The 27,808-nt window shown below is 34.5% G+C and overlaps 1 protein-coding gene across 2 annotated transcripts; it reads left to right on the top strand.

The window, feature by feature from the left end:
* Positions 1-16,097: 16,097 nt before the first annotated feature.
* Positions 16,098-22,633, top strand: LOC127073506 (uncharacterized). 2 transcript variants are annotated; one of them, XM_051014668.1, is made up of 6 exons: positions 16,098-16,584; positions 17,859-17,945; positions 18,740-18,892; positions 18,994-19,080; positions 19,180-19,254; positions 20,327-22,633. In XM_051014668.1, the coding sequence occupies exons 1-6, from the start codon at positions 16,390-16,392 to the stop codon at positions 22,262-22,264; spliced, it is 2,535 nt and encodes an 844-aa protein (XP_050870625.1). In that variant the 5' UTR covers positions 16,098-16,389; the 3' UTR covers positions 22,265-22,633. The 2 variants fall into 2 exon arrangements, with proteins under 2 accessions (XP_050870625.1, XP_050870626.1); XM_051014669.1 differs by having other exon boundaries at positions 16,099-16,584; positions 19,183-19,254.
* Positions 22,634-27,808: the final 5,175 nt, after the last annotated feature.

Genomic DNA, 27,808 nt, shown 5'->3' with positions numbered 1-27,808 from the left:
AGCTCAAATGGAAACTCCTAGTTCAAGAGCACACACATCAAAAGTTCACAAGTAAACAAACATCACACACTATATACATACAAAAGGCTCAAACAAGGGGTGGGCTTTAGTCAAGAGGGGTCATGTCAACCTCGCAAAACAAGCCAAACTGTAATGGGTAATCTGTAGCTCTTAACCACTAACATTAAGAGTTAGGGTGAAGCTGATCAAAATGGTAATGAGGATGAGACCTCGTGCTCTTAACCCTGGCCAGGGTGAGCTCATGACAAAGAAAACGTGGGGATCCAGAAAGTGAGATCTTATTCCACTTGACAGACTCTAGACAAAGATCTCGGGTACATGTTCAAAAGCATCAACACGTAGTGCGAGCATAAAGAACGACTCACTGAATAACAGGGGATTGGCTACTAATCCCTTTTATCCGTCAATTGCCTCTACTCTTGGAGGTCTTATCAAGTAACACATGCCTCATCTTGGAGGTATTTGGCACAATGGTAAACAAACACAAACAGAGCCTCTAAAGGAGGACTTGCCAGCAAAATGCCTGCCAAAAAGGTGACAGGACTTCCAGACTACATGAAGTAAGAAGATAATTACCTAAGTGGTGTATCAACCACAATCCAAAGCTCAAGCAAGAGCAAAAAGCAAGCAACTAAGGTACCTGTACAAAGACTAAACAGTTAATATTTCAGTTATAAAACCAACAGACAAACAATGAATCCTTCCAACAATTTACACAATCCAATTAACAATGCCCAAGCATTTAAATGAACTTATGAGCTCAAGCACATCACTTAAAATCCTGGAAATGCAGCTCTCTGTTCACGCGTTCTCAAGAGTTCCAATGCTCCAGGTCTACTCCACTGCACTTCCTATGAAGCTTTAAGCAAAAAGAATCAGTTGAAACCACTTGAATCTTCTTCAATTTCCAAAATACATCGTCATGTTCATGCTCTTGCACTGCTCGATTCTTTGATGAATTGATCCAAACAGATGATGATTCTTGCTCAATGATACACCAGGAACAAGAATATGCAAAGAGATTTGAGAATTATGTGGAGAAAATGGAAATTCAAAGAGAGAGAAAGTTGAGAGAATTCTTGAATTTTTGATCTGAAATTGTTCTGTTAGTTATGATTAGGGTTTTGGTTTATATATGCCTTGTTAATGATGCTGCTAATCACACTTTCCATTTGTTAATCAAGATTAAGGAGTTATGAAGCAATATGAAAAAATGAAAATGAAGCTCTCCTTGCCATAATCCGCGTGCTCTTTCTCATGCAAGGGTCTGAATCCACTCAAAATTATCCAATGGTCATGATGGAAGTGTTATTTTGCTTGTAGCTTAAGCCAAAAATGAATTGTTGAATATTTTCTTCAAAATGCACATGTGTGAAATAGTGGGAATACAAGTCATGATTCCTTTGCACAAATGAGCCAAATAAGGTCAATTTGAGATGTCTTGCACATAAGGAGCATTTTGCAAAAATAATGGACCAAATTGGAGCATTGTATCAAAAGTTATGCCATTTTGAATTTCCATGCACACCTTGTGATCAAATGACCATAACTTCTTAACCATTCATCATATGGACATGAATTAGGACTTTTTAGAAAGGGGAGACAAAATTTTACAACTTTCATGCTCACCAAAAATCCATTTGAAACTTCTTTGACATTGATAAGTCAAGTTGGATGTGGACCAAAAACTTGCCAAATTTGGAAACTTTGAATTACAGGTCATTTTCCATTTTTAGTAACTTTTTCCATGACCTTTGAATCTTCAAGATGGATGTTTAGAATGATGAATAAGCCTCATTTGAACATGATTGAGGTGTCTCAACTCATTTCCCCACCTCATAGCCCTCAGTTGACTGCACAGTTGACTTTTTGGTCCTCAGATGACCTTGAAATGTATTGATGAACTTGAGCCTCTACCACTTGGGGAAATTGCTTCAAAATGAATCCCTAGCTCATGTAATCTCCTTATAGTAATCATGTGGTCCTCATCCCAGGGAAATGCCTCATCTCTTGCACAAAGGATCTTCTTGAAGCTCTTGACCTGGTGCTTGCTTAAGCTACAACAAAAGATGTTAATGACATATTTTTGTGCTTTTGGTTAGTAAACAAAAATGAGAAAAGCAATGATACACAATTCAAGCATGCTTGGTGATCTCAAACCACTCACAAGAGATCCCTACCCAAAGGGAAAGGGAGCCAAGATGCTCAAAGATCCTTGAGGCTATGCAATGCAATGTTATGATGCCATGAGGGATCTTATGGACAAAATTGGGGTCTTACACTAACCAACATACCAAAAATATATCTATGTGTAACTTTATTTCTTTTACAGGTAGTGTGTGTCCACTTGTGCCTCGTCAAGCTCACAACTAGGGTTTGAGACCCTCAATGCAAAGAGAAAGTCAAGGAAAGATTCACAATTGTTCTAAGCATCATATATGTATCCCCATATTCCTTATTTGTAATTTTGATCAAGAGTTTGAAGCTTATTTGCCTTGGAAGCCCTAATTCATTTGGGTATCTTGTGTGAATTTCCCAATAAGTTTCTTCATCAATTAATAAAATATTTCAAAGTATACTTGATTATACATCATCTAAAGCATATATGATCCTCCATGAGTCCCAAATATCAAGAGAACTCCAAGTTTGCAAGTTGGTTCAAAGAGGTTGACCAGAGAAAGTCAACTGGTCAAAACTGGGGTTCCCTAGACCCTACATCCTACAATTTTTGTCATATGAAAATGATTCCAAGAGAAATATTACTATTTATGACATTCCAAACAACTTTCAGGTTGACATCCAGAGCTATTTTTGCTTGGAAAGTCATTTTTTATGGTAAAAGATTATAGGTCATTTTGTTTGTGCCCTAGTTAGAAGGTCAACTTCCAAGGACTATAACTTGCACAACTTTTATGATGTAAAGGCCATCCAAGTTTCACGATCAATTTCAAGATGTCTTCTCCAACTTTGATTCTTTGAGAAATTTCAAATTCTACTTACAAGGGCATGTTCCAAGAGGAAAGATTATAGGCCATTTTTTAGGCCATTACCATTGAACAAGCAATTTCCTCAACTTCTAAAATTCATAACACCCTCATGTAAAATCCAAATGATGTCAAATTTATGACCAAATTGAAGATGAATATAAGATATACAACTTTGGTGAAGTAACCATTTTCATTTGGAGCTCATAGCAAAAGTTATTCAAGGTGGAAGAAATGGTCATTTGACTTTGTACTTAGAAAATTTTCAACCATGTTTGATTTCTCCAACTTCCACCTCAAAGTTCATCATGATCCAAGCTCCAAATGGAAAAGTGTTCAACATAAAAGTTGTTCTCCTTGATGTCACATTTCTAAATAATCTAAGATCACTTCATTTGGACAAGAATTGAGGGACTTGCGCATGGTTCCTTTGTTGGGTTTATTTTGGCAACTTTTGCACTCAAATGAATAATTCTTTTTGCATGCTTCCATGTCATGACCTCAATATCAAATATGCATGAATTATAAGTGTATTGCATCATTGGTTGGGCCTAATTCAATGCCCATGCACCATGCATAACATTGTTATTTTTGATATTTTTTGGATTGGTGTAGAAATGAATCATGTAGCGTATAAATACAAGTGCGTTGCTTCAGAAATCATACACACACATTGCCCAAACCTTGCCAAGCAAACTCAAAACCCTACTCCATAGAATTCCTTGAAGATTTCTTTGAAATCGAGTTTGAATTTCTCCTTCTGTTTTGGGATTCTAACTCCAAGGATTCATTTCCATTTTCATCTCAATTGATCACTACAAGCAAGAGGAGGAAGAACCAAGTGGATTCACATTGAGATCAAGTCAAATCACTGCTACTCGAAGGTGATTTTTCCAAAACTTCAAGCCTCCGATTCTCTCTCAATTCTCCAATATTCTCTTTGTTTATTGGTTGTATGGGGACCTACCAATATAGGCAACAAGATTGAGTTGCTCTGAGGTCAAATCGAAGCAACTCAAATCGTGTACCTCAAATTTCAATTCCTCATATCTCTCAATATATTTGGAATTGGACAAAATTGAGGCCATATTCGAGCTCATGAGCTTTTTCTCTTTAAAATAGTGTCCTTGCTTTTAATTTTCTTAATGGTTGAGGGTGGACCGGTTCGGTGAGGTCCACCGGAGAAGACAACTGGAGCTAGGGCTCCGGTGATGTATTAGTGTGTCTCCAGCCATCTGATTTGTTTAAAATGTTTTAATCTGAGTCGCTCCTTCTAATTACCACTCCTGTGATGCATTGACTGAGGACCACGGTAGATAGGGTGCGCTTGGCCATCAAATATGCCACCTCAATTAATGAGGGAGATCTAATGGCCCTCGTTTTTTCTATTTTCTTTTTTAATTCTGATTTTTCATTTAATCCATTTATTTTGTTTAATTCATATTAATTTCATTTTTAATCCAAAAAATAAGGGACTTTCACCAAAAATCTTTAAATATTTTCCTCTTACATATTTTGAATTAAAATAATTTTTTGGATTAATTTTGATATTTTTCATGAATTAAATGATTTTCAACTTTTTTTAAATATTTTTAAAATACTTTTGACTTTCCAAAAATTATGAAATTTTTTGTCTAAGGTCCTTTGACCTTGTTTGATCTAGGATAAATCTCTTGGCCATTTATTTGGTGTTTTGAAGGGATTTGGGGTTTTGTCCATTTTAAAATGTATTTTAATTCATTTTTTTAATTGGATTTTTAATTGATTAATTGTTTAAAAATTGATTTGAGCCATTTTTATGGTCTTGTGATGTTTGACTTTCTGTTTGACCTTGGTCATGGTTGATTTGACTTTTGTTTGATCAATACCATTGGATTTAGAAGATTGATGAAATGTATATTTCATCTCCCAAAATGAATGGATAATATTGATCAGATGGAATTCCTCATATGATCAATTTGGGTTTCTATCTTCCCTTACCTCTTCATCTTCATCCCCATTCTTTCCCAATCCATCACTGACCAATGATTTCTCTAATGTCTAAATGCTAGTTGATTCATCAATGACCTTGTGTCAGATGAATCAACATAAGTCTGACTGAGATAGGTCTTTCCCATTTCTTTTAGTGTGTGGTATGTTTTAGGAATTTGGTTGTTTGTACCAAATCTCTAACACGCATTAACACCTATATTTTATTGCCCGACCTCAGATAGTTACGACTTTTACATAATTCCAATTATGATTGCTTAACACAAAGCTAAATTTTCACCTTAAGGCATAACATTCTAGTAAGTGAGATTGCAAGTCTCCCATTCTTCATGGCATTGTGTGAAAACTTGACCTTTTTTCCTTTCATGAGAGTCAGTGGCATACCTGTTGATTTATCTAGGTTAGAGCCCTTCTCATGGATGATGTCTTGGTTCAAGAATTCATATTTGTAAATGAATGGTCGAGTGTTATCCAAAGAATAACTTAATCAATTAAAACTCATCACTAACATTTGAATAACCATTTGACTAACTTCTTGATTAACATTGCTTTAATTTCAAGTCATTTATTTTATGCAACTTAAATTTCAGCACCTTTATCATTCATTGTCATTTACATTTCATGCACCTTGTTTATGTTTCAAGTCCTTTTCATTTTGCTCACCTGAGTTATATCTTGTGATTGTATATATTGTTTGCTTGCTTTTGTTTTATTTGTGGTCTTAGGACCTTAAAACACCTAATAGCAACAAAACCCCTAAAAAACATCTTGGTGGACTGTTGAATCTGATATGAACTTTTGGACTTAGAATTAGGCAACACTCCATATGCTAAAGGACTTGACCAATGCCACTATCTAAGACTGAGTTATCCTTGCTTTTCCTTTTCCTCTGATGTAAGATCTTGAATGCCCTTGAGTCATCTGTCACTCTGTCTTTGTGTTTAATTGTCATACGATTATTATTGTTTATGTCTGATGATTATTTCTGCAAGTTTGTCAAAGGAATACTTTCATCTGATATATTTGAAGAAGTTGAAGACTACTAACTATTGGATTGCTTGCTTGGATGTTATGGCTATCTTTATTTGATGCCTTGGTCTTCATATGGTTTGCTTTGGATATTGCTTATTCTTGTTGCTTGCTAAAGTCTAAAGGAAGATGGGTTTCTATATGACATTCTTGTTTGTTGGATTGCATCCTATTGGTCAGATCTTTTCAACTCTTAACTTTTAATCTGTGTCTAGGATAGTCTCTTCATCTCCTCCCACTTCTTAAATTTCAAAAAAAATCTCTCCCTCTTTTCAAACACTTTATTTATGTTTTTTAACTTATATATGTTTTAATGATTAAAAACTTTGACCTTGGGCCATTGAATTTTCAAACTTTTCCTTAATCAAATTTATAAATAAACCTAGCCATATTGACTTTAATTTCAAAATGACAAAAAACAACTAACAACCCCATTCAAATCTTTGGCCCTTTGTGCCTTTTCATTTAAACCTTTGTTAAAATCAATTCACCAACTTCTTTGAAATTTTTACCACGAACTACGGGGTTTTGATCCCTCATTTATATGTTGGTACGTAGGCATAAGACTGAAGGTCTTTTCAAACATAAAAATATAATTAATGATTTCTTTTCTCATTCTCTCACTCTATATTTTTATCAAACATCATTTAGACCCAAAAACATATGCACACAAAAAAGGGCTCCCTAGGAGTACATAGGACACTTTGGGTGCTAACACCTCCCCTCTGTGTAACCAACCCCCTTACATGTAATCTCTGACATTTTATTAGTTTTGATTTGAAAACTTTTTATCTTTGGTTTTGTTCGTACTTTTCCCTTTTCCTTTGGAAATAATAAAAGCACGGTGGAAACTCTGGTTTTATTGACGTCAAGTTTATCCATATCTTGATGGTCATGAATTTACCGCTACACCTTATTGCAAAATTCAAGGCCATTGTCGGTTCTCAACCTCTTGACCTTTCTGCTAGTCAAATTTTTGACCAGAGTCTTCCGACTTTTGAAGTTCTCAAAAGTTCCATCCTTAGTCTTTTGGATGAATATCCATAACTTTCTGGAATAATAATCAATTATGGATAGAAAATACATTGCTAATGAATGTGATGGATAACTTGCAGGCCCCCAAATATCATCATGGATGTAATCAAAGGATTCATGTGTTCTTTGTTTGCCTTTATTGAACTTCACTCTGCAAGATTTTCCAAGTACACAGGGTTCACAAAACTTCAACTTTTCGAATTTGTCTCCACCAAGTAGATTTTGTTTCCCCAATTCGATTAGACCCCTTTCACTGACATGGCCCAATATCATGTGCCAGATTTCTATCTTCGACAAAGGTTTCATGGATGCAACATCTGCAGAACCACTGATAACTTCAGCCTTAAGGGTATACAAGCCTTGTTTATTCACGTCTCTTAAGACTTCCTTCGACCCCTTCATGACTTTTAGAATACTTTTCTCTTCTTAGAAAACATATCCTTTCTTGTCGAATTCACCAAGAGAAATCAAATTTCTCTTCAAATCAGGTACATACTTGACTTCAGTCAACAACCTTATTGACTTATCATGGAGATTGAATCTCACAGATCCAACATCTGTAATCTTGTAAACTTTATTGTTAATAAGCAATACAAATCCACCATCTTGAGCACATAATTCCTCAAACAAGTCTTTGTTTGGAGTCATGTGCCAAGTGCAACCTGAATCCATAATCCACTAGTTACTTGAGTCCCCCGCTTGAAACCACAAGAACATCATATGAGTCAAAATCATCTTGAACAATGGTTAAGTTGCCATTATCCTTACCTCCATGATCTTTCAAGCGTTTAAAGCATACTTTTCTTGTATGACCCCCTTCCTACAATGATAACATTGAATACCAGATGCATCACCACTATAAGACATATGTTGACTTTTACCATTCTTCTTGTCGAACTTTCCATCTCTATTTGTGAATTTCGCCTTAACCCACAAACCTTCACCAGTCGAAGATGTCATGTGCTCCTTTCGTTCGTTCAAATCCTTAGAGTATAAGGCTGATTGAACTTCTTCAAAGGTCATAAGCTATCTTCCATACAAGAGTGTTTCTTTGAAGTGAGCATGTGTTCTAGGCAAAGCACACAATAGTAACAACACTTGATATACATCCTCGATTTTTACATCGATATTTTCAAGATCAAGAATCAACTTGTTGAACATATCCAACTGCTTAGCCAGAACTTTGTCTTCACTCATCTTGAATGAATACAGAGCTTGCTTCAGATAGAGGTGATTGATCAATGATTTGGTCATGTACAAACTTTTGAGTTTCTCCCAAAGACCCGACGTCGTCGTCTCCTTCGAAACCTGTTGAAGAACCTTATCACCAAGGCTCAATAAGATAACACTGTGGGATTTCTCTACCATATTCGTTTTTTCTTTATCCTTTGACGCAATGTCTATAGTTGCGACTCCCTTTAACACTTCTAAACAACTGTGCTGAACCAGTATGGCTTTCATCTTCAAACGCCACGGACCGAAATCGTTCACTCCGGTGAACTTTTTAATCTCATACTTTGTTGACGACATCTTATCCACGCTCACCGCACCAATTTGTTGTGAAAACGATGCCAGAATTACAAAGTATAATTAGTTTCTTGATCGGTAAGAAACCCACAAAGGTAGAAAAGAAGAAAACAACAAGAACACAATGAAATTAGTTATAAACTTCTATTCTTTACTTTATACTTGAAACATTATTATAAGTGTTATAGAATAACAAATAACCTCTCTCGCCCTAACTAGGATTTACGTTATACAATGATGAAAGACTAGCATGCTATTTATAAGAAAACTAACATATTAAACTAATGGGCTTTTACACACAAGCCCATTACACAAGTTAACTTGGAGAACAAGCTAACTTAAAAAATTAGGCATAACAAACAAGTCCAATTCTACATGCTAACAATCCTAGCATACTTCGACTACAACATGTGAACAAACTTCGACGGTATGCTAAGGTCTTATCTAATTGTCGAACCAAGAAGCTAGCCTTCGACCATACTAGAGTTTGATCCAATATCTCACAAACATAATGCTAAATTTCCGATTAATCCTGCACATATCTTAACAAATTGGTTAGTTCAATCATGTATGAATCAAACTTAAAAAATCTCTTAATTCAATTAGTGATTAAATAAAATTCTAGTAGAGATTTACTTGGCATTGTTCCTTATTGAATTACCAATGATGAATCAATCAATAAAATCTCAATGAAATATGTTTGGTTTCCACTTAGATGAGAAAGTTAAAAAAAAAACAATTTTAGGATTGAAAAGACTTTATATTCCCGACTTTTAAAGTCGCTTAAACTTGATTAAAAAAATCAGCCCTAAGGCCACTTGCTGGTTAGGAATATAAGTAGTAACAAATTCTAGGAGGTTGAATAGAGTGATCCCCTTTTTAAAACAATTTGAAAACTTTCAACACAAAATCATAGTTTAATACGTGTAAGATAAAAAAAGATATAATGGAATGGAATCTCATTAATATGAATTCATACCAACCCGTTTCAATGTTATCACTAGAAGTATGATCAAACAGTGACTTAAGTCAACTAGGACAATTTGTGTTGCTTAATCTAAGAAAATTTCTCAACATAAACATGTTGTTTAACATAATCAACTTAAGTATGATTTGATAAGTTTGATGTAACACAAACCCGTGCTTATAGAATAAAACACTACAAGCATAATCTAACCTAAATTACATATAAAATATGTTATGATTTAACTTCTACATTATGAATGAAAAAATTGAGGAGATATATGGTAGGAAGAGAGTACACAGAGATATATAGTGGTTCAGCAATGGGCCTCGCTATGCCTATTCCACTCTTCAATTGTTTGAAACCATTGGGAAAATAATTATGTCTTCCACTATTTTCAAGAGTTAATATACAAGTATTTTGATACAACAAACTATCATTAATCCCAATACTAATAACCATAATGCATGAACCTACACAAGAATCCAATGAGAAATCCTTTTGTAGATGCAAATACTCAACTGCTACACACAAGATCCCCAATGACACTGATCCAATAATCTTGATATCCATAATAACCTACTCCAAGATTCCTTTCTACAACATTCTATCCTCAAATCTGATAAAGACTTGTTTGAGCGATTGACATTAGCCTTGATTAATTCGATAACCCTCAACTTTGTTCTGCGACAACATTTACATGGTTTTACCAAAGTCTTAAATGGAATATAGAGAGTAGAAACACTCTTATCTCTTTATGAATAATACACAACCAAAAATCCATTTCCAAGAAACAATTCTTCAAATTGATATACAAGAACAAAACTTCAAATAAAAAGATTAGATTTCCTAATGTACCTTTGGCATACCTCTCATACCCAATCTTTAGAGTTGAAGGTCCATAACAATGATTCTTGACAAAGGTTTAAGATGATGAATAATATCTAAAGAATCTCTCACACACAACTAAACTCACACGATATACATTTTATAAGGTTAATCACAAGGTATCAAGAATGAGTTAGATGTTTGTGAATAAAGAAAACACACTCGTTCTCTGAAGGTTCTTGGTAAAACCGGGTTTCTAGGTTATTGGGTGATTGTTATAAGATTGACCAATTTATCACTTGATTGATCAATCTCATCACTTTCTCTGGATTGTTTGTTCTTCAACAAGAACACAACAATAAATTATTCAAGCTACATGATTCCTCAAACTTTTTTTAGTTTTTCTCTCATGGGTGACACACAATCTCTCATTGACTAAAAAGAATAAATATAAATAATGGTGCAAGATGGTAGACACACACTATTATAATGTTATTCACATAAACTCTAATACGTGAGGTTTTTATCAAATCATAAGGTTATGATTCGAATCAAAGAAACAACTGACTTGAATCCAAGGTTTGAAAGAATGTCAATAGGCCATGATTCAAGCCATGTGTACCACATGATCAGACTCAAAGAAGCTGTGATTAGAATTACACTTTGCTTTGATTTGACTCGAATAAGGTAGAGCCAAATCCCATCTTTCACGAAGCTTCATGATTTGAGTCACACATATGTATGATTCCAATCATACATCATTACAACTTTGATTCAAGTGTTATAATATTTGATTCAAGCAATACTCATCATTTTGATACAAAATCAATGATTAGGCTCAAAAGGAGACACATACATGAATACAACAGGTAAGTCAAGGAATCAATAGGTTTCTCAAAGGTACAAGGACTTAAATAGCCAAAGCGAATGAATACAAATACAACATATTATTCTAGATGAATTATAACAACAAAACTACAACATCAACACAAATAAATTCACATGATGGATGAAATACAAACACACAATAAATAAAATAATAAAGTACACACACAAGTTGACAAACAATCAAAACTAAAAATGATACTGATGATGACTGCAACTTTAGTGAGTTTGCCATATGTCGACCTCGAACCAGGTTCTCACTGGGGGCAGGGAAGGGTTATCAACCCTTTGTCGGAAATGGTCCCCAAAGACGTCCAATAAAACTCCAAGCACAATCCAGAAGGCAAAGCCACGTCCCAGAGAAACAAACTTAGGACTATAAGTAATGTAATGTAAACAATTAACATTAGTAAGTAACAAATTGAAATGTATATTGCATAAAAAGAATGACAAAAGTTACTTATTCATTGAATTAACATATGTCCGGTACAAGCACGTCAGTGAAAAAATGGAGTTAATCAACCAAGGAAACCACATTCTCTTCTTAAATTGCTTTATCAAGATGAACTTGCTCTCGGGAGATCGGTCTAGTAGGATAAAAATGTTTCATCTACTTCAAGGAACTTTCAAAAGAGTATTGAGCACTAGAGTAACTTTCTTCCAATTATTTGACTAACTCCTTAGACAATGCAAGATTCTTGAGGCACGTCTCGTAGAGGCTACCCTTAACCTTTTTTTGACCTTCTTGAGATTCCTTCAAAGCCTCGCTTGAGGATCCCACCTTCTAAACATCACTCGAGGGACCCAACTTTCAAGCCTCACTTAAGGGATTCACGCTCCGAGCCTCGCTTGAAGGAATCGCCTCCCTAGTTTTTAGAAAGGCATTACACACAATTTAATCAGTTCGCCATTCATAGGCCTCGTGCTTGAGAGACTGTGGACTAAGATAACTTTTATTGGGCTATAAAGGGAAACAACACATGGTCTATGCAACCCGAACGTGTGATGAAAAGGCCATTGAAGAATCGAGTTAGCGTGATCCTGGGTCACCCAACTATATCACCGTCACCCGACCTGAACACATGTACATTACTAGCTAATCTCTTCAGTACATGATATACGAGATGTCTCTGGAAGAGCCAGTTTGATAGTACATACAAATAAGGAAATTGCTCCTTAAATCCAAAAGGAATAACCAATTTTCACCCGTATTCCCACATATTTGTTGGAAAGTTAACAATTTCTTTCTCATGACCTGACCAACAATTTTGTCTACAATTATTCAACCTTTAGGGTTGGAGAAATCATTCGTTAATTTTAGACAAACAACCTACACAAATCCTCTTGGAGTCACACACGAGCATGATCATTATCATTATCAAATTTCAACAAATTATCAATTATTCTTGAAATGTAAATTCATGAAATATACACTCAATTATTTAATTAATAGATTGAATCCAACACATACTTTTTATTATATTTCAAGAGAAACAACCACATGATTAAAATGATATATGGTACACCACTAAATTATGTTGGATTGGAAGATATTTGTCTAAGTGGAATGAAAGTTGTAAGAGAGTGTGATACTTAACATGTTAACCAACCAACAAGGAGAAACAATTTATAAAATACATATTTCTTAAGTACAAAGTACATTGTTAAAAAAAATGAAAAAAATATGTTTTGTAACCGATCACATGCACAAATACATATTTACGAAAATTGATTATTTAAAAAATGGACATGATTTTCTTTTTAAACTTTTAAATATTTCAATGTTATTCTTAAAAAGAAAAAAAATAAAGAGTTGTCCAAAATCCTAAAGAGTTTTCCAAATTATATTTGTTAAAGTTCAAATAAGATTGTTGTCTTAGTGTTATTTGGATTTTGGAGTAACGAAATGGTTACAAATTTGAGTCTCATTATAAATCTCTCAAATAACACAATAACATATATTTTTAGTATTTAACTAAAAGTAATAATCACAACAAAAGTGAAAATAAAAAAATTGTAATATCATTTACTTTTAATATTTGAAAAGCTATGACTATTTGCACATCAAAGTAATTTATCAAAACTCAAAATACATGAATCACATCAACAATATAAAATAACAAAAATATATAAAATGGGATACATTTGAGACATTGAAATTATGATCAAATAATTTTAATTTATTCACCATTTTTTTTACTTATTCAACAAAAAAATATAATTTATGTTAACATGTTGAAAAATACTAATGGTATAAATTTATTTTATTTATACTCAAACTGCACTTGAACGTGATTATAATAAATTTATTTGTACTTATTTATCAATGTAAAATTTGTCATAATTTTGAAGTGTAAATTTAAGGCAAAATTTATTAAATTATGATTTTGATTTCTCTATTCACGAAATCAATTTTCTATTTTACCTTTAAAATCCAATTTTAGTAAAAAAAAGGAAATGTTAAAGTAATTTTTCAATACATTGTATATTTTTCGGATGTGGCATGAAACATATATATTTAAATATTAAAAAAAATCATACCCGCTTATTTATTTTATGATGTTCATGTTTTTCTTTATTGTCTTTTTTCCTTGTTTTAACTTTATCGTGTTCTTCATTTCTTACTGTTCTTAAATTGTGTTATTTATTGCTTGCTATACTTCAATTGTGTTATTTATTTAAGTCATTATTCTCTTTCTCAGTCACTCTTATTCTCTTTCTCGCCGTAATTTTAAAATCCCAAATTATAAAAATCCTAAATGAATAGGCAAAAATAATACAAACAAAAGTAATTAAATCAGAACCGATCACATGAAGAGACAATATAAGGGGCAAATATAAAATTTGGATTTCTTCTTTAGTTCTTTGTTGTTTGTTTTACAAGAATCCATCTTCTTATTTATGCTTCTTCATATCTACAACGCCCTGATAATTTTTTGTTTCTTCATATCTACAAATAACATGTATTTATGGTTTTATACGAGGTTTGAGAGATAAGAAATTCAATGAAGAGTTTTTGTGTTGAGATAAGATTTGGTAATCTTTGAGTTGCTCGGTAAATTTTTAACACAAATCCCATTTTAATAACTTCTTGACTCGCAACCCCTATAAACAATGTCAATTTTATATCATGGATATGCTACTTTCACTTTTAACATCAACATAATTTATTCATAGTTTGTGCAATGCAAATTCGAGACGACATGTAAGCATTTTAGCATATGCATGAATAATCATAAAAGAAGTCCCCAAAAATTAAAACTCATTTATCACGACTAATCTAAAAAAAATGTTTTTTTCTTTTGTTTAATATATGCTTGTATCAACTAGCTTAAAGCACGGGATTGTCCTCATATATTTATACATCCAACAGTTCAGAAACCTAAGCGATGTGAGAATTCAAACAAATTCCAACATCATAACTACCAACTTCAACATCCACTCTCACGGTTAGCGCTGACCTGAGTAAAATGCCCATATTATAGTCCTTAACCCGACTCTCATATACTATATTATGTATGCTTGGATCTCAACCTCAAAAACTATCTCAAAAGGTAAGGGTGCTCTCACATATTTATAGATCCGACAATTCGGAAACCTAAGCAATGTGAAACTTGAAACAAACTCCAATGTCATAACTACCGACTTCAACATCTTTCTCAAAAATATATTATATAAATGTAGTAATAAAAAATTTATTATTTAGTTTAATTCTCTATTTTTAATATGTTTAATTATTCCTAATATATAATTTTTACTTAGAAAATTTGCTCCATTTATAATTTTTTTTGTAAGGAACTTTTTTATTACCTATAAACTCAAATACACAACCATGAAAAACAAAAATTAAATTTTAATATTGACATCAAACCTAATAACTTTGATACCTATTAATATCAAGTTGAATTATGAATTGAAAGTAAAGTTTAATCTACCAAAACTATAACAAATAACAATGTTTTATGAATATCTATTATTTTACTTGCTTTCTTCTATACCCGTTCTCCATAGCTCAAAATAAAGTTGGTACACTATGAAAAATTGACCCATTGATAATTGGGTATTTCTTGCAAGATTTTATTTTATTTTAATTGCATGTAAGATTTGTTTATTTCACACAAAATGGTAAATTTGATTGATTTGTTACTATTATTATTAAAGTTTAATTTTAAGGACTAACACTTGTAAAATAACTTTATATTAACTTTATATTATCTTTATATTACCATATAATTAATTTAAAAATTAAAATTTAATACATTTCCTTTATTATTATCATGATTTTTTTATTTATCATACTGCAAATATCTTACGAATATGGTTATAAATTGCTATAGGAGTTGAAAATAATATCAATTTCATTTTTCAATTAAAGAGATTTGGAGTCTCATATTTTTCATTTATTATTGGAGCGTTTTGTTTATTGTAATAGGTTGAGAAAGAAATTATGCGATACTTTATATCCAAAATTATATTATATGTCATTTAAGTTAATTTTGTGTAATAGGTTGGTTTTTTAATTTTTCTTCAACCATTTATTCTTTAAAATTAATTTCTACATCATTTTCTCACATATTAAATATTTTAAAATTAAAAATTATTATATTTTTAACTGCAATTCATAATTTTCGTACGAATCAATTAGTCCTTTAAATATGTTAAAAAAGATAGACGATAGACGTATACATGTTTGTAAACTTAAAATATCAAGTTATTAATATTTAAAAAAAAAAATCAACATATTACACAAAATTAAATTAAAGAGAAAAGAAAAGAAGCAAATTAATTTATGCGTTATATTATTATTTAAAAAGAGAAAAAGAAAAAGAAATAAAACTTCCACTCTCTTCCTATCTGAACCTGCCCCAATTCGGCGTATAGTATAGGTTTTCATTTCAATCTTCGACTCTCACTCATTTCTTCTTCTCTATCTAAGCTAGCAAAAACAAAGAGCAAGGGTTTTTCTCTTCAACCATGTTTTCTTTTTAACTTCAATTTTAAATGTAAATTCAGATTTAGATTCATTTCACTTCACTTTTCCTCACTCAATTTTAGGGCTCTTTCTCTCTCTCTTCCCCAAAACCCTTTCGTACCAAGATTTGTGTATTCTGATTACTCGATCTCGCTATGGAATCTCGTGATTCGTTACCTTCTTCTTCTCCCTCAACCAACAACCGCGATGCTCCTTCCGCCGCCGCCGAAGTTGACGACGGCCTTTTCGCTCTCGCCAAAGACGCTGCTATGCATTATCAATCTGGCAAGTTCGTTGAATGCGTCGAGGTCATGAATCAGCTCTTGCAAAAGAAACCTAACGATCCGAAGGTAATCGATGAAATTGCTCCGATGTTGATTTTGTTATCCACAAGAATTGCTCGGTGCTTTTATTGGCTTGGTTCTAGGTTTTCTACAGTAATTGATATACTTCAATTGATTGATTTGTTGGTTCGGTTTTGTTCTTTTTTTGAGTAGGTGAATTTCGTTTTTGGTACCTTCTGTTAACTGTTATCCAGTAAGCACTTGCAGTTTAGTTAAGTTTTCTGTGGCTGTAGATGTTAAATGTGTGTAAGTTCATATGTTGATATGAAATTATGAATTTCCTAGGGTAGCAAGTATGTGAATATAAGTTGGATAAGTTTGTTTTAAGCTGCTTAACTGCTTTGAACAGATGTTTGTGGGAATACATTCACAGTGTTTGATGTTATGTGATTTAAGTAACGAGTAACAACAGGAGAAATTTATTAGATCTGAGATGAAACGGTTATGGATGTCGTGGATCCCACTATAGAAAGTTTGAATGATCTGACAATCACGTCGCGCCAGAAGAGGGATTTTGAGCTCTTTTTCTTGTTAAGGACAGTTTTTATAAGACATAATTTTTCGTTTTGCTGTTTTTCTATTAGTGACGCTAATGCTACTTGATTTTTGGTATATTTATATATATGACGATTACTGGTTTCACTTAAAGTGTATCTCAGTCAAAAGGAGTAAATTGAGTAATGATGATGATCTTTGCATAAATTACAACCGCTAACTGTTTACCTATCTCCATGCAAGCAGTGTGAATATATATTGGTTGCACTGTAACTTTTCGTGGTCGGTTAAGATTGTGCACATCCTTCACGCATTTCGTATTTGAAATGTTTTGGGCCTTTCGGCTCTCAACATATAGTCCTTTCTTATGTCTTTCTGTATTCTAACAATGAATAATTAAGTATGCTATATTATGAATACAATTTAAATAATTGAAGGAACCTTGGAGTAGGTATACATGCAAAAGTGATTGTTGTGGAAGAAATAAAATGGAATCATCATTTGTTTGTTTGGTTGTGTGTGTGCGTGTATGTGTTTTTAAATTTATGGATCTGGTGTTTGTGCTCTCCTACATTTCATGTATCTCTTACAAGTTTAGGGTTTAGAATTCTATTATGTTCAAAGTACACTGAAATTCTTTACCATCCATATTCAAGCTTGCTAAAAGCAAAGGACAATGGTTCTGGTGTGTTTATCATGCCTTGCATAATGTATACATTGTGTTTTTTATCATGCTGTTTTAGACAATCCCTTTTTCTAAGTCCTAATGCTGCCAAATATTTCAGGTCCTTCATAATATAGCAATTGCAGAATTCTTTCGAGATGGTTGTTCTGATCCCAAAAAGTTGCTTGAAGTAATTTACAACATCAAGGTATGTTAGTTTTATTTTCATGGTTGGTAATTTGGGAAGCCAATTCTTATTAACCATTATGTATTAGAAAACTGAAATGGAATGATACTGAGTACTGACACTGGTTGAGATCAAAACGGCAAGATTGAAATGAAGATAGACCTAGGTCATTATTTGTGCTTTTGTAAACTAAAAGTATATCCAACTTCTGAGCCCTTGATACTTATTCATTTAAGTATTTTGGGGCCATTAATTTCCAAATTGGCACATGGCTTCAGTAGATGAAACGATTGTTTTCAATTGACGAAGGCCTTATTTGTTATTGATATATTTTAATCAGTGAACTGTTTCCTTCATTTTAATAAGAATGCAGATAATTTTTCACTATCTTTTGTACCTAGTATTCTGTGATTGGTGACAATTTTTTTTGTTTGAATTCCTTCTTCCTGGTCTCTGGTATTCTTAAAGAAGGAAAATATTCACGCACATCACCTGGAAGATAGTATTACAAGTTAGGAAATACTGGTAGTGATGAGTGGAGTAGGATTTTCTCTTAGAATGTTTATCAAGTAAAAGTTGGTGCAGAAGATAGGAAGTTGTCTTTATATGCCTACCGTTTGCTGACCTTTATGTTATCGCCTCTGTCATTGTTTCTCCCAACGAAAGGATCAAGTGTGGTTCACATTCTAATACAACCTTTTGAAATCAACTTAATGCTGTTTTGTATCTATAAAATTGCAGCTTAAGCTCTCATCTCTATTTATTTGTTATTTTGTACTTACTACTTATCCTTTTTTCTTTGGGAGTTCATTCAGAGAAAATACGACGAGCTTACCCTGACTTCTAGGGATCAAGGAGAGCCAGTTAACAACGTCGCAAATAAAGTTGCTTTTGGATCCAAAGGAAGCAATAGCACTGACACAATGCATCCAGATGAATTTGAATCTACTGCCACAGCACTAAATATTGTATGTTTATTTCGATCTCTATATTAATTTTAATTTAATTTTGGCAACTGTTGTTTTGATTATATTTCATGATGTGATTTTTGTTATTTTAATGTCTCTAGGCGATCATCTGGTTTCATCTTCATGACTATGCAAAGACAGTATCAGTTTTGGAACCCCTATTTCAAAGGATTGACCCCATAACTGACGTATGCCTTATACTATTTGACATTATTTTCTTTTTAAAAATTAGAATAGGGTGTTAATGGATTTGTTTTGACCCTTTCTCTGTGTGCTCCTTCCTAAAGCAGTCAACAGCTCTACATATTTGTCTTCTGCTGCTTGATGCTAGCCTTGCCTGCCATGATGCATCAAAATCAGCTGTAAGTTCTATACGATAGTTTTATTAGCTGGTTCACTTTTTTAATGATTGCGAGGTCTGTTGCTTAATGCTTTGCTGCCAACCATGATTTTCTCATCTCACTAGTGTATTATATGTGTGTTATATATGTAATTTATATGCATTTTTCAATTAAAATTTACATTAAACAGTTGAACTACGAACCTCTCTTTCTCTTTCTCTTTTTGCAACTCAAATGTTTCTTCCCAAACTAATAATGTCGAGCATAACAGCTGAATGTTTTCATCGATAATTTGTCCAGCTGACCCCAGTTAAGGCTTGGCTGTTATTGTAATCTGTTTTGATCCTTTATTGGTAGCTATTTGGAGGTTATCTTTGTTGTGCATAATCATGTACTTAATACATAATCCTCAGTTATCAGAAATAGAAAATCAATTTATACTGATTATGAATCGGGTCCATACACAGAAAATGTTAGGTGTATATGATTGTATCTAATTATTTATCTCATTCCGTATGTTAGACTTAGAACTACTGTTGTTAGGAGGATAGGCTGGGAAATATTGGAAACACCTATTCAAAATGCTCTGCAATTGATAAAGAAGAAATATAGAAAGGGAGGGTGAAGGGGGTGGGGGTATCTTAAAAATATCAATTGGTTTTGGTGTGGCTTAGAACCATTGCTGTTTACTTTACAGTTTTATTGATCTTGTAGAGAGGACTCATCCTCTGTTATCCATACTTTCTTCTGGGTTTTCTTCTATTCCGGTTTTGGTACTTAACAGCATAATAGACAAAGAATATATCAGGAGCTAAAACACTTCATTTTGTAAATTCTACTCTATCATCTTTACTAATGTGATTAAACTGAAACTCTGTTATACAACTATGTTTACTTGACTCTGATTTTTTTTTCTGATTAAAGATGATGTGAAAATTTCTTGGTAGTTGGCATATATTCTTGAACTCTACTGGTTGCAGTCTGTCTGAGTTTTGTTAGTGGATGGCTTTATAGATTTATTTTTGTTTTGTCCGCTTTTTTAGCTTCTCTAATTGTACAAGTGCACTGTTCTGAGCTGTGGGTCTGTGTTTAGGATGTGTTGACTTATCTGGAGAGGCTGTTTAGTGGTACTGCGAGTCAAGGCGATGGGAATACATCACAGCAACAATCTGCAAATCTTACCTCTAAGTCTGCACCTGTCACCATTAGTGAATCTGCTGCTGATCCATCCAGTTCTGATATAGGGTCAAATGCTAATACATCTGAAAATCATCTAATCAGAACTTTGTCTGAAGACGGGCTTGATTATGAAGCCATGATTTTGGATATGGGTGGACAAAATTTAACTAGGCCAATGGGCCCGTCTTCAAATGTTCTTTCTAGAGCTTTGGTTGACAGGTTTTCTTCTCTTGATTTAAAGCTTAAGTTGCAACTTTACAAAGTACAGTTTCTAATTCTTACTAGAAACCTGAAGATAGCAAAAAGAGAAGTCAAGCTGGCTATGAACATTGCACGTGGACGAGATTCATCCAGGGCTCTGCTTTTGAAATCTCAGCTTGAATATGCTCGTGGTAACCACCGCAAGGCCATAAAGCTATTGATGGCATCAAGTAATAATAGGACAGACACAGAATTTTCAAGCATATTTAACAACAATCTTGGGTGCATTTATTATCAGCTTGGGAAATATCAGTCATCCTCAATTTTCTTCTCAAAAGCATTAACTAATTGTTCGTCCTTGAGAAAGGAGCAACAATTAAAGCTGACCACTTTCTCGCAGGATATTTCTCTCCTTATAATTTATAATTGTGGTGTGCAGCACTTGGCTTGTGGAAAGCCAATACTTGCAGCTCGATGTTTTCAGAAGGCAAGCTTAGTCTTCTACAAACAACCTCTCTTGTGGCTCCGACTCTCAGAATGCTGTCTGATGGCGTTAGAGAAGGGCCTGATCAAATCATGTCGGGTTCCTTCAGAGAAGTTGGAGGTTGGAGCTTGCGTTGTTGGGTTGGAAAAATGGAGGCAACTTGTTGTGAAAGATCAAATTCCAGGTAATGGACACTTGGAATCATCCAGAGGGAATGAACGTTGTCCAAGTGAAGATGGGTGGCTGAAGTTATCGATGTCCCTTGCTCGGCAGTGTCTCTTGAATGCTCTTCACTTGCTCGACTCGTACAGTACAAATCGTTTAAAGTCTGGCTTGCCCTCTAATTCATCTGTGGAGAACGATACGAGTGAAGTGTTGCCCTCAAAGAATTCAAGTCGTAAAAACTCCCATGTAATTGATTCAAAGACATTTCCAGTAGCAACAGGTTTAGGTCAGATAAACTCAAATGGGGACACAAAAGAACAGAAGGGAGGAGCTAGTCAGGAACTCTTTCAGAACTCCCTATCGTATTATGAAGATGTCTGTAGAAGAGATAATCAATTGGTTAAGCAAGCTGTTCTTGCTAATTTAGCTTATGTGGAGCTAGAATTGGACAATCCCGTGAAGGCACTTGCAGCTGCAAAATCTCTCTTTGAACTTCCAGAATGTTCCAGAATTTACATTTTTTTAGGCCATGTTTATGCGGCAGAGGCTCTTTGCTTACTGAACAGACCAAAGGAAGCTGCTGAGTATTTGTCATATTATTTGTCTGGAGGAAACAATGTTGAATTGCCATTCAGCCAAGAGGACTGTGAGAAATTGCAAGTAGAGAGGACTGTTGAATTTGAAGAGGTAAATGTTGGATCCACTGCTGCCAAGAGTTCTCTTCAGGATACGCAAAGTATTGTTTTCCTCAAGCCAGAGGAGGCACGGGCAACAATTTATGCAAACTTTGCTGTAATGTCTGCAATGCAGGGTGAATTTGAGAAAGCCAATATGTTGGTTACCCAGGCATTGTCCATATTGCCCAACAGTCCAGAAGCTACGCTCACTGCAGTTTATGTGGATCTCCTGCTTGGTAAGCAACAGGAAGCTCTAGCCAAGCTAAAAAGTTGTAGCCGTATTAGGTTCCTGCCCAGTGGAATAACATTAAATAAATCTTCATGAGTGTTGTATGCATGGTTTTATCATTGTTCCTGCCCCACCTCTCAGCGATAGTTAGCAGGTAGCTTAATCCTTCCATAGCATTTGTAACATATATATGTTCAATTCAGGGAATAATTTTTTTTTTGTGATTCATTGTCCTTATAATTCTCAAATTTAGGGGTCAGTTACTGGTGGAGGCTGTGTTTTGATTAGTGTTAGTGCCCACCTTTGAAATTTGAGGTGTAGATCTGATTCGGATTGTGTTTTTATTTTCTAGAGGCTAATTTAGTTGATATTCAAGAATAGAGGTCATGTGCTTATATTGAGAAAACTGAAAAGTGGATAGTTGTTTTGGAATTCCATTTTTAATCCGAACTTCACTCTTTCTAATTCTGTCCCAAATGGTCGCAATTATCGCATCTTGGGCGTTTTTCCAGTTGCTGTTTGCTATGAATGTAAACTGCCTGCATTTATTTTTGCATGGGCTGGCGATATAGCAGTATGATGGATGCCCTTCTCTTTTCTTCTGTGCAATCCTGCATAGGGCCTTTACTAATTCTGAGGCAGGATATACTGCAAGGATGTAATAATATATTGGAGAGCTATTTTTACCATCCGCATTGTTTTCTTAAAAACCACACATCTCCTGGTTTTTCAATCCAGATGGAAACTATTTTATTTTTGCAACTCGATGGGAAATCCGGAAACAGCACGGATTAGACTGGTTTAAAAAAATTATGGGGGTGGGAAAAGAACAGTCAAAATACTTGAATTCTTTGGGCTCATTTGACTTTAATATATGGAAGAGAAGATAAGACAAAGGCAGTTTCTCTTATATGCAAAAATCTATAAAAATCTATTATTAGAAAGATCCTTGAGGTGATATATAGAAAATATTATATCGAACCTTCAGTAAATCCCCACTTTTTTAATGGGTTGATTTAGAAACTTTCTAAAATAAGTTATCCTGATAGCCCAGAAAAAAGTGTTATGCCGATGCATTTGATTCCGTAGTATATTATACAAATAAGATACTTTTATTCTATAAGTTTATCATATCATGTTAACTAGTTAAAATTAAATCGGCTATGGAGGCTAGTTTAGAATCGAGTAAGATCTATTTTTTCTTCCTTTGTCTTTTCCTCACCTCTATTGTCGGTAGGGACGGTAAACAAATATATGTCCGTCCCTTTTAAATCCGCCGTAATAATGTGGAGCGGAGGGGACATAATTGAGAATTTAAACCTAAAACAAATATATGTCCGTCCCTTTTAAATCCACCGTAATAATGTGGAGCGGAGGGGACATAATTGAGAATTTAAACCTAAAATCTTAGTTCATTCGGATGAAAAAGACCGAATCCGCAGACACCATATCTTTTAAACCTAAAAATATATAAGAATTTTCAGGCCTACAAAAGCCTAAAAAAAAGACCTTTTAAACCTAAAGATATGTAAGAATTTTCAGGCCTACAAAAGCCTAAAAAAAGACGGGGTGAAAATTTTCATGCCTACAAAAATCTAAAAGAAAAACGGAATGGACACAAACACATTAAAGAGAGTCTAAATTATTGAATTGTTCCACACTAAAATACATGCAACTAAAATACGTGGAAAACCGACAGTGTTGAATTGCCGGGCAGTGGCACATTCACTAAAATGAAACCCAACTCTGTTTCTGGCACATTTGCCTTCCGAGTCTTTGACGTAAGTGCCACAGGTGGTAAATAAAAGTCTCAAAATGCTACAACAAGAAACAAAATTTTCACACTGACGCACATTTGCATTTTCTTAAAAAAAAAAAACAGATTCAACTAATATGATGGCGGATGGTGTCAAACGTGAGAGGGTTCCGCCATTTCTGATAAATTGAAAAGCTTGTTTATTTCATTTGAGAAGTTGACTATTTAAAACCCTTACATAACATAATCTGCACTAAACTAAAAAATAGGACTTCCTAAAGACTAGGCAACTTATTAACAATTCAGAAAATAACTCCTACAAACTAGAAAATAACTCCTACAAACTAGAAAATAACTCCTACAAACTAGGACATTAACGTTAACAAATTCTCCCTTAAACTAAGTAGATTACTTAGTTTACTTCACATACTTCAAGTAAATCTCTAAGCTTCTGAAATTGTTCCAGCTTGAGAGGCTTTGTTAGGATATCAACAACTTGATCCCGTGAGCCACAATGAACTAAACAAATTGCTCCTTCCTTGCATAAATCTCTTAGAAAATGGAATCGAACTGCAATATGCTTACTCCTTTTGTGCAGAACCGGATTTTTGGATAATTTTATTGTTGAACTATTATCACAAAAAATGGTTGTGCACTCATTATTATCACAACCAAGCCTTTTAAGAATCATCTTCATCCACATCGCTTGACAAGCACATGCCGCCGCTGCTACGTATTCAGCCTCCATCGTTGACAGTGTCACAATTGGTTGCTTTCTAGAAGACCAAACTACTGCTCCTGAACTGATCATGAAAGCATATCCTGAAGTGCTCTTTCTATCCTCCAAACATCTTGCGTAATCACTATCGCTGTAGGCAGTCAACATGCTACTTGCTCCTTTCTGATATAAAATGCCAAAGCTGGTAGTTCCCTTCACGTACCTTAGCACCCTTTTTGCAACATTAAGATGAAGTTCTGTAGGTTGAGACATGTACCTACTAATTAAGCTCACTACATACATCAAATCTGGACGAGTTGATGTTAAGTAAATCAAGCTCCCAACTAGCTGTTTGTAGAAAGTGCTCTCAACCATAACTCCATTCTCATCTTTCGAAATTTTGAAACCAGAAACTATAGGATTTAAAACAGCATTGCATTCTTCCATTTGAAATCTTTTAAGTACATCCCATGCATACTTCTTTTGGCTAATGAAGATTCCATTTTCCAATTGTTGCACCTCAATACCAAGGAAATGCCTCATCTTTCCTAAATCCGACATATCGAATTCCTTCATCATTGATCTCTTAAATTCCATCATCATTGATTCATCATTCCCAGAATATATTAAATCATCAACATATAAACTTACAATCAAAAGTTTATCTTGAATGCTAGTTTTAACGAACAGAGTTTGCTCGCTGGAGCACTTCTCAAATCCCTCCCTTAAGAAATATGATTCGATGCGACTAAACCAAGCTCGATGAGCTTGTTTGAGTCCATAGAGAGCTTTTCTAAGCTTGTACACTTTGTGAGGTTCATCTTTCTTCACAAAACCAAGGGGATGCTCTACATAGACATCCTCCATTAACTCACCATGTAAAAATGCAGATTTGACGTCAAGTTGATATACCTTCCATTCCTTCTGAGCAGCCAGTGCAAGAATAATTCTGACAGTGTCCATTCGAGCCACCGGTGCGAAGACTTCAGCATAATCAATTCCATATCGCTGCACATACCCTTTGGCGACCAATTGGGCTTTAAATTTCTCCACTTCACCGAGCTCATTCAGTTTCGTTTTGAAAACCCACTTTACTTCAATCTGCTTTGCGCCTTTTGGTAAATTAGTGAGGAACCATGTATTGTTCTTTTCTATGCTCTTGATTTCAACCTCCATAGCTTTCTTCCAATGTTCACTTTTCATAGTTTCTTCAAAATTATCAGGGTCTGAATTTGTACCTACAGCAAAATTGATTTCATTATCTGAAAAACCTTCTCCTCTCACATAATCATTCATCCAGATAGGTGGCCTCCTGTTTCGTACTTCTGTATCGGAGTGTGAGGAAGTGCTGAAAATTGACGGATGTGTTGTTGCATCACTTGTCTCAATTTCATCTTCAAAAACAGCAGCATTATCATCAAAATTTGGATGTGCAGCCTCCAAGTCCCCATCAATTTCCTCTTCTACAGTTATTTTATCTTCACTTTCTCCCCATTCAAGCTCATCAAGTATCTGCTGCTTATAGCTCTTGTCCCAATCCCATTTTTTCTTCTCTTCAAACACAACATCCCTGCTGATTACTACCTTCTTTGACACGGGATCATATACTTTGTATCCTTTTGATTCATCGCTAATTCCCAACAGAATGTCACTTATACTTTTGCTTTCCAACTTCGTTCTTTTTGCATCTGGTACATGTATGTGGCATACACACCCAAAGACCCTGAGGTGTTTAACTGATGGTTTTGCTCCACTCCAAACTTCTTCTGGGGTTGTATCTTTTAAGGCTACTGTGGGACATCGATTGAGAACATAAACTGCCCACTTTACTGCTTCAGGCCAAAAAGGTTTTGGAATACCTTTTTCAGACAACATGCTTCTTACATAGTTCATCACTGTACGATTTTTCCTTTCAGCGACTCCGTTTTGTTGAGGAGTGTATGTCGTCGTCAGTTGTCTTTTAATTCCATTGTCTTTACAGAAATCGTTGAACTCAATAGAGGTGAACTCCCCCCATCGATCTGTTCGTAAGCATTTGATAGAAAGACCGGTTTCTTTCTCAACAAATGTCTTAAATATTTTGAATACAACAAATGTATCTGACTTTGCATGCAAAATATATGACCAAACTTTCCGGCTATAATCATCAATTAAGCATAGCACATATTTTCTTTCACTATTAGAAATAGGTGAAATTGGACCACACAAGTCAGCATGAATAAGTTCTAACCTTTGTGTTGCTCTCCATGTGCTTCTTTTTGGAATGGGCTCCCTGTGTTGCTTTCCTTTCAAACAGTCTACATAGACTTCATTTGAGATTGTCAATTGAGGCAAACCTTGCACCATTTTCTTACTCTGCAAGATTTGGAGATTTGTGTTGCTGATATGTCCCAATCTGCAGTGCCATAGGTGTGTGAGGTCCTCACTTGCTGCATTGAAACATACTTCCTGTTTTGGTTGGAGGGACATTGATAGCATCTTGGCTACCAAGATGAACATCCGATTTGTCGTCATTTTGGTTTGAATGATCAAACCTCTCTGTGGATGAAATTTTTTGCACATTCCAGCTTCTATAAGGATGGAAAGACCTCTTTCCTGGAGTTGCCCAATGCTTAGAAGATTATTTTTGAGTTCAGGAACACAAAAGACATCACCGACAGTGAATTTAGCATTATCAACCTCCATTTTGATGCTTCCTTTTCCAGGAACTTGCATTCTAGTATCGTTGCCCAGCTTCACAGTTTGTTGAGAGACACTTCCAAACTCATAGAATAGAGCTTTGTTACCACACATGTGATTACTACAGCCTGAATCCAAGAACCAAATGTCTTCTCGCTTTGCTCCAATTTCATCGACATAGGCCATCAGCAACATCTCCTCCTTCTCGTCTAGTTATGCATAATTTGAATGCTTTCCTAATGTAAGGCATTCATATTGGAAGTGGCCAAAATTGTGACATCGGTAACATTCCACATTAGCTTTGTTGAGATATGTTCTCCCTCTTCCTCGACCTCCTCTAATTTCTCCTCTTCCTCTCCCTCTCCCTCTTTCAGATCTCCCTTCATGAGTCACCTTCAGCAATACTTGTTCTTCTCCGTCGACATTCTTCATTCTCTGCTCATGGATCAACAAGCTGCTTTGAAGTTCATCGACTGTAAGAGTGTCG

This window comes from Lathyrus oleraceus, chromosome 4, assembly GCF_024323335.1.
Source record: "Lathyrus oleraceus cultivar Zhongwan6 chromosome 4, CAAS_Psat_ZW6_1.0, whole genome shotgun sequence".
NCBI lineage: Eukaryota > Viridiplantae > Streptophyta > Magnoliopsida > Fabales > Fabaceae > Lathyrus > Lathyrus oleraceus.
This window is presented reverse-complemented; position numbering and strand designations above follow the sequence as displayed.

What these genes read in the sequence shown, in the direction of transcription:
- LOC127073506 (XM_051014668.1), top strand. Translation starts at nt 16,390, where the DNA reads ATGGAATCTCGTGATTCGTTACCTTCTTCTTCTCCCTCAACCAACAAC. An exon ending in AGAAACCTAACGATCCGAAG is followed by an intron (nt 16,585 to 17,858) that starts GTAATCGATGAA and finishes CAAATATTTCAG; the next exon opens with GTCCTTCATAATATAGCAAT. An exon ending in ATGATGCATCAAAATCAGCT is followed by an intron (nt 19,255 to 20,326) that starts GTAAGTTCTATA and finishes GTCTGTGTTTAG; the next exon opens with GATGTGTTGACTTATCTGGA.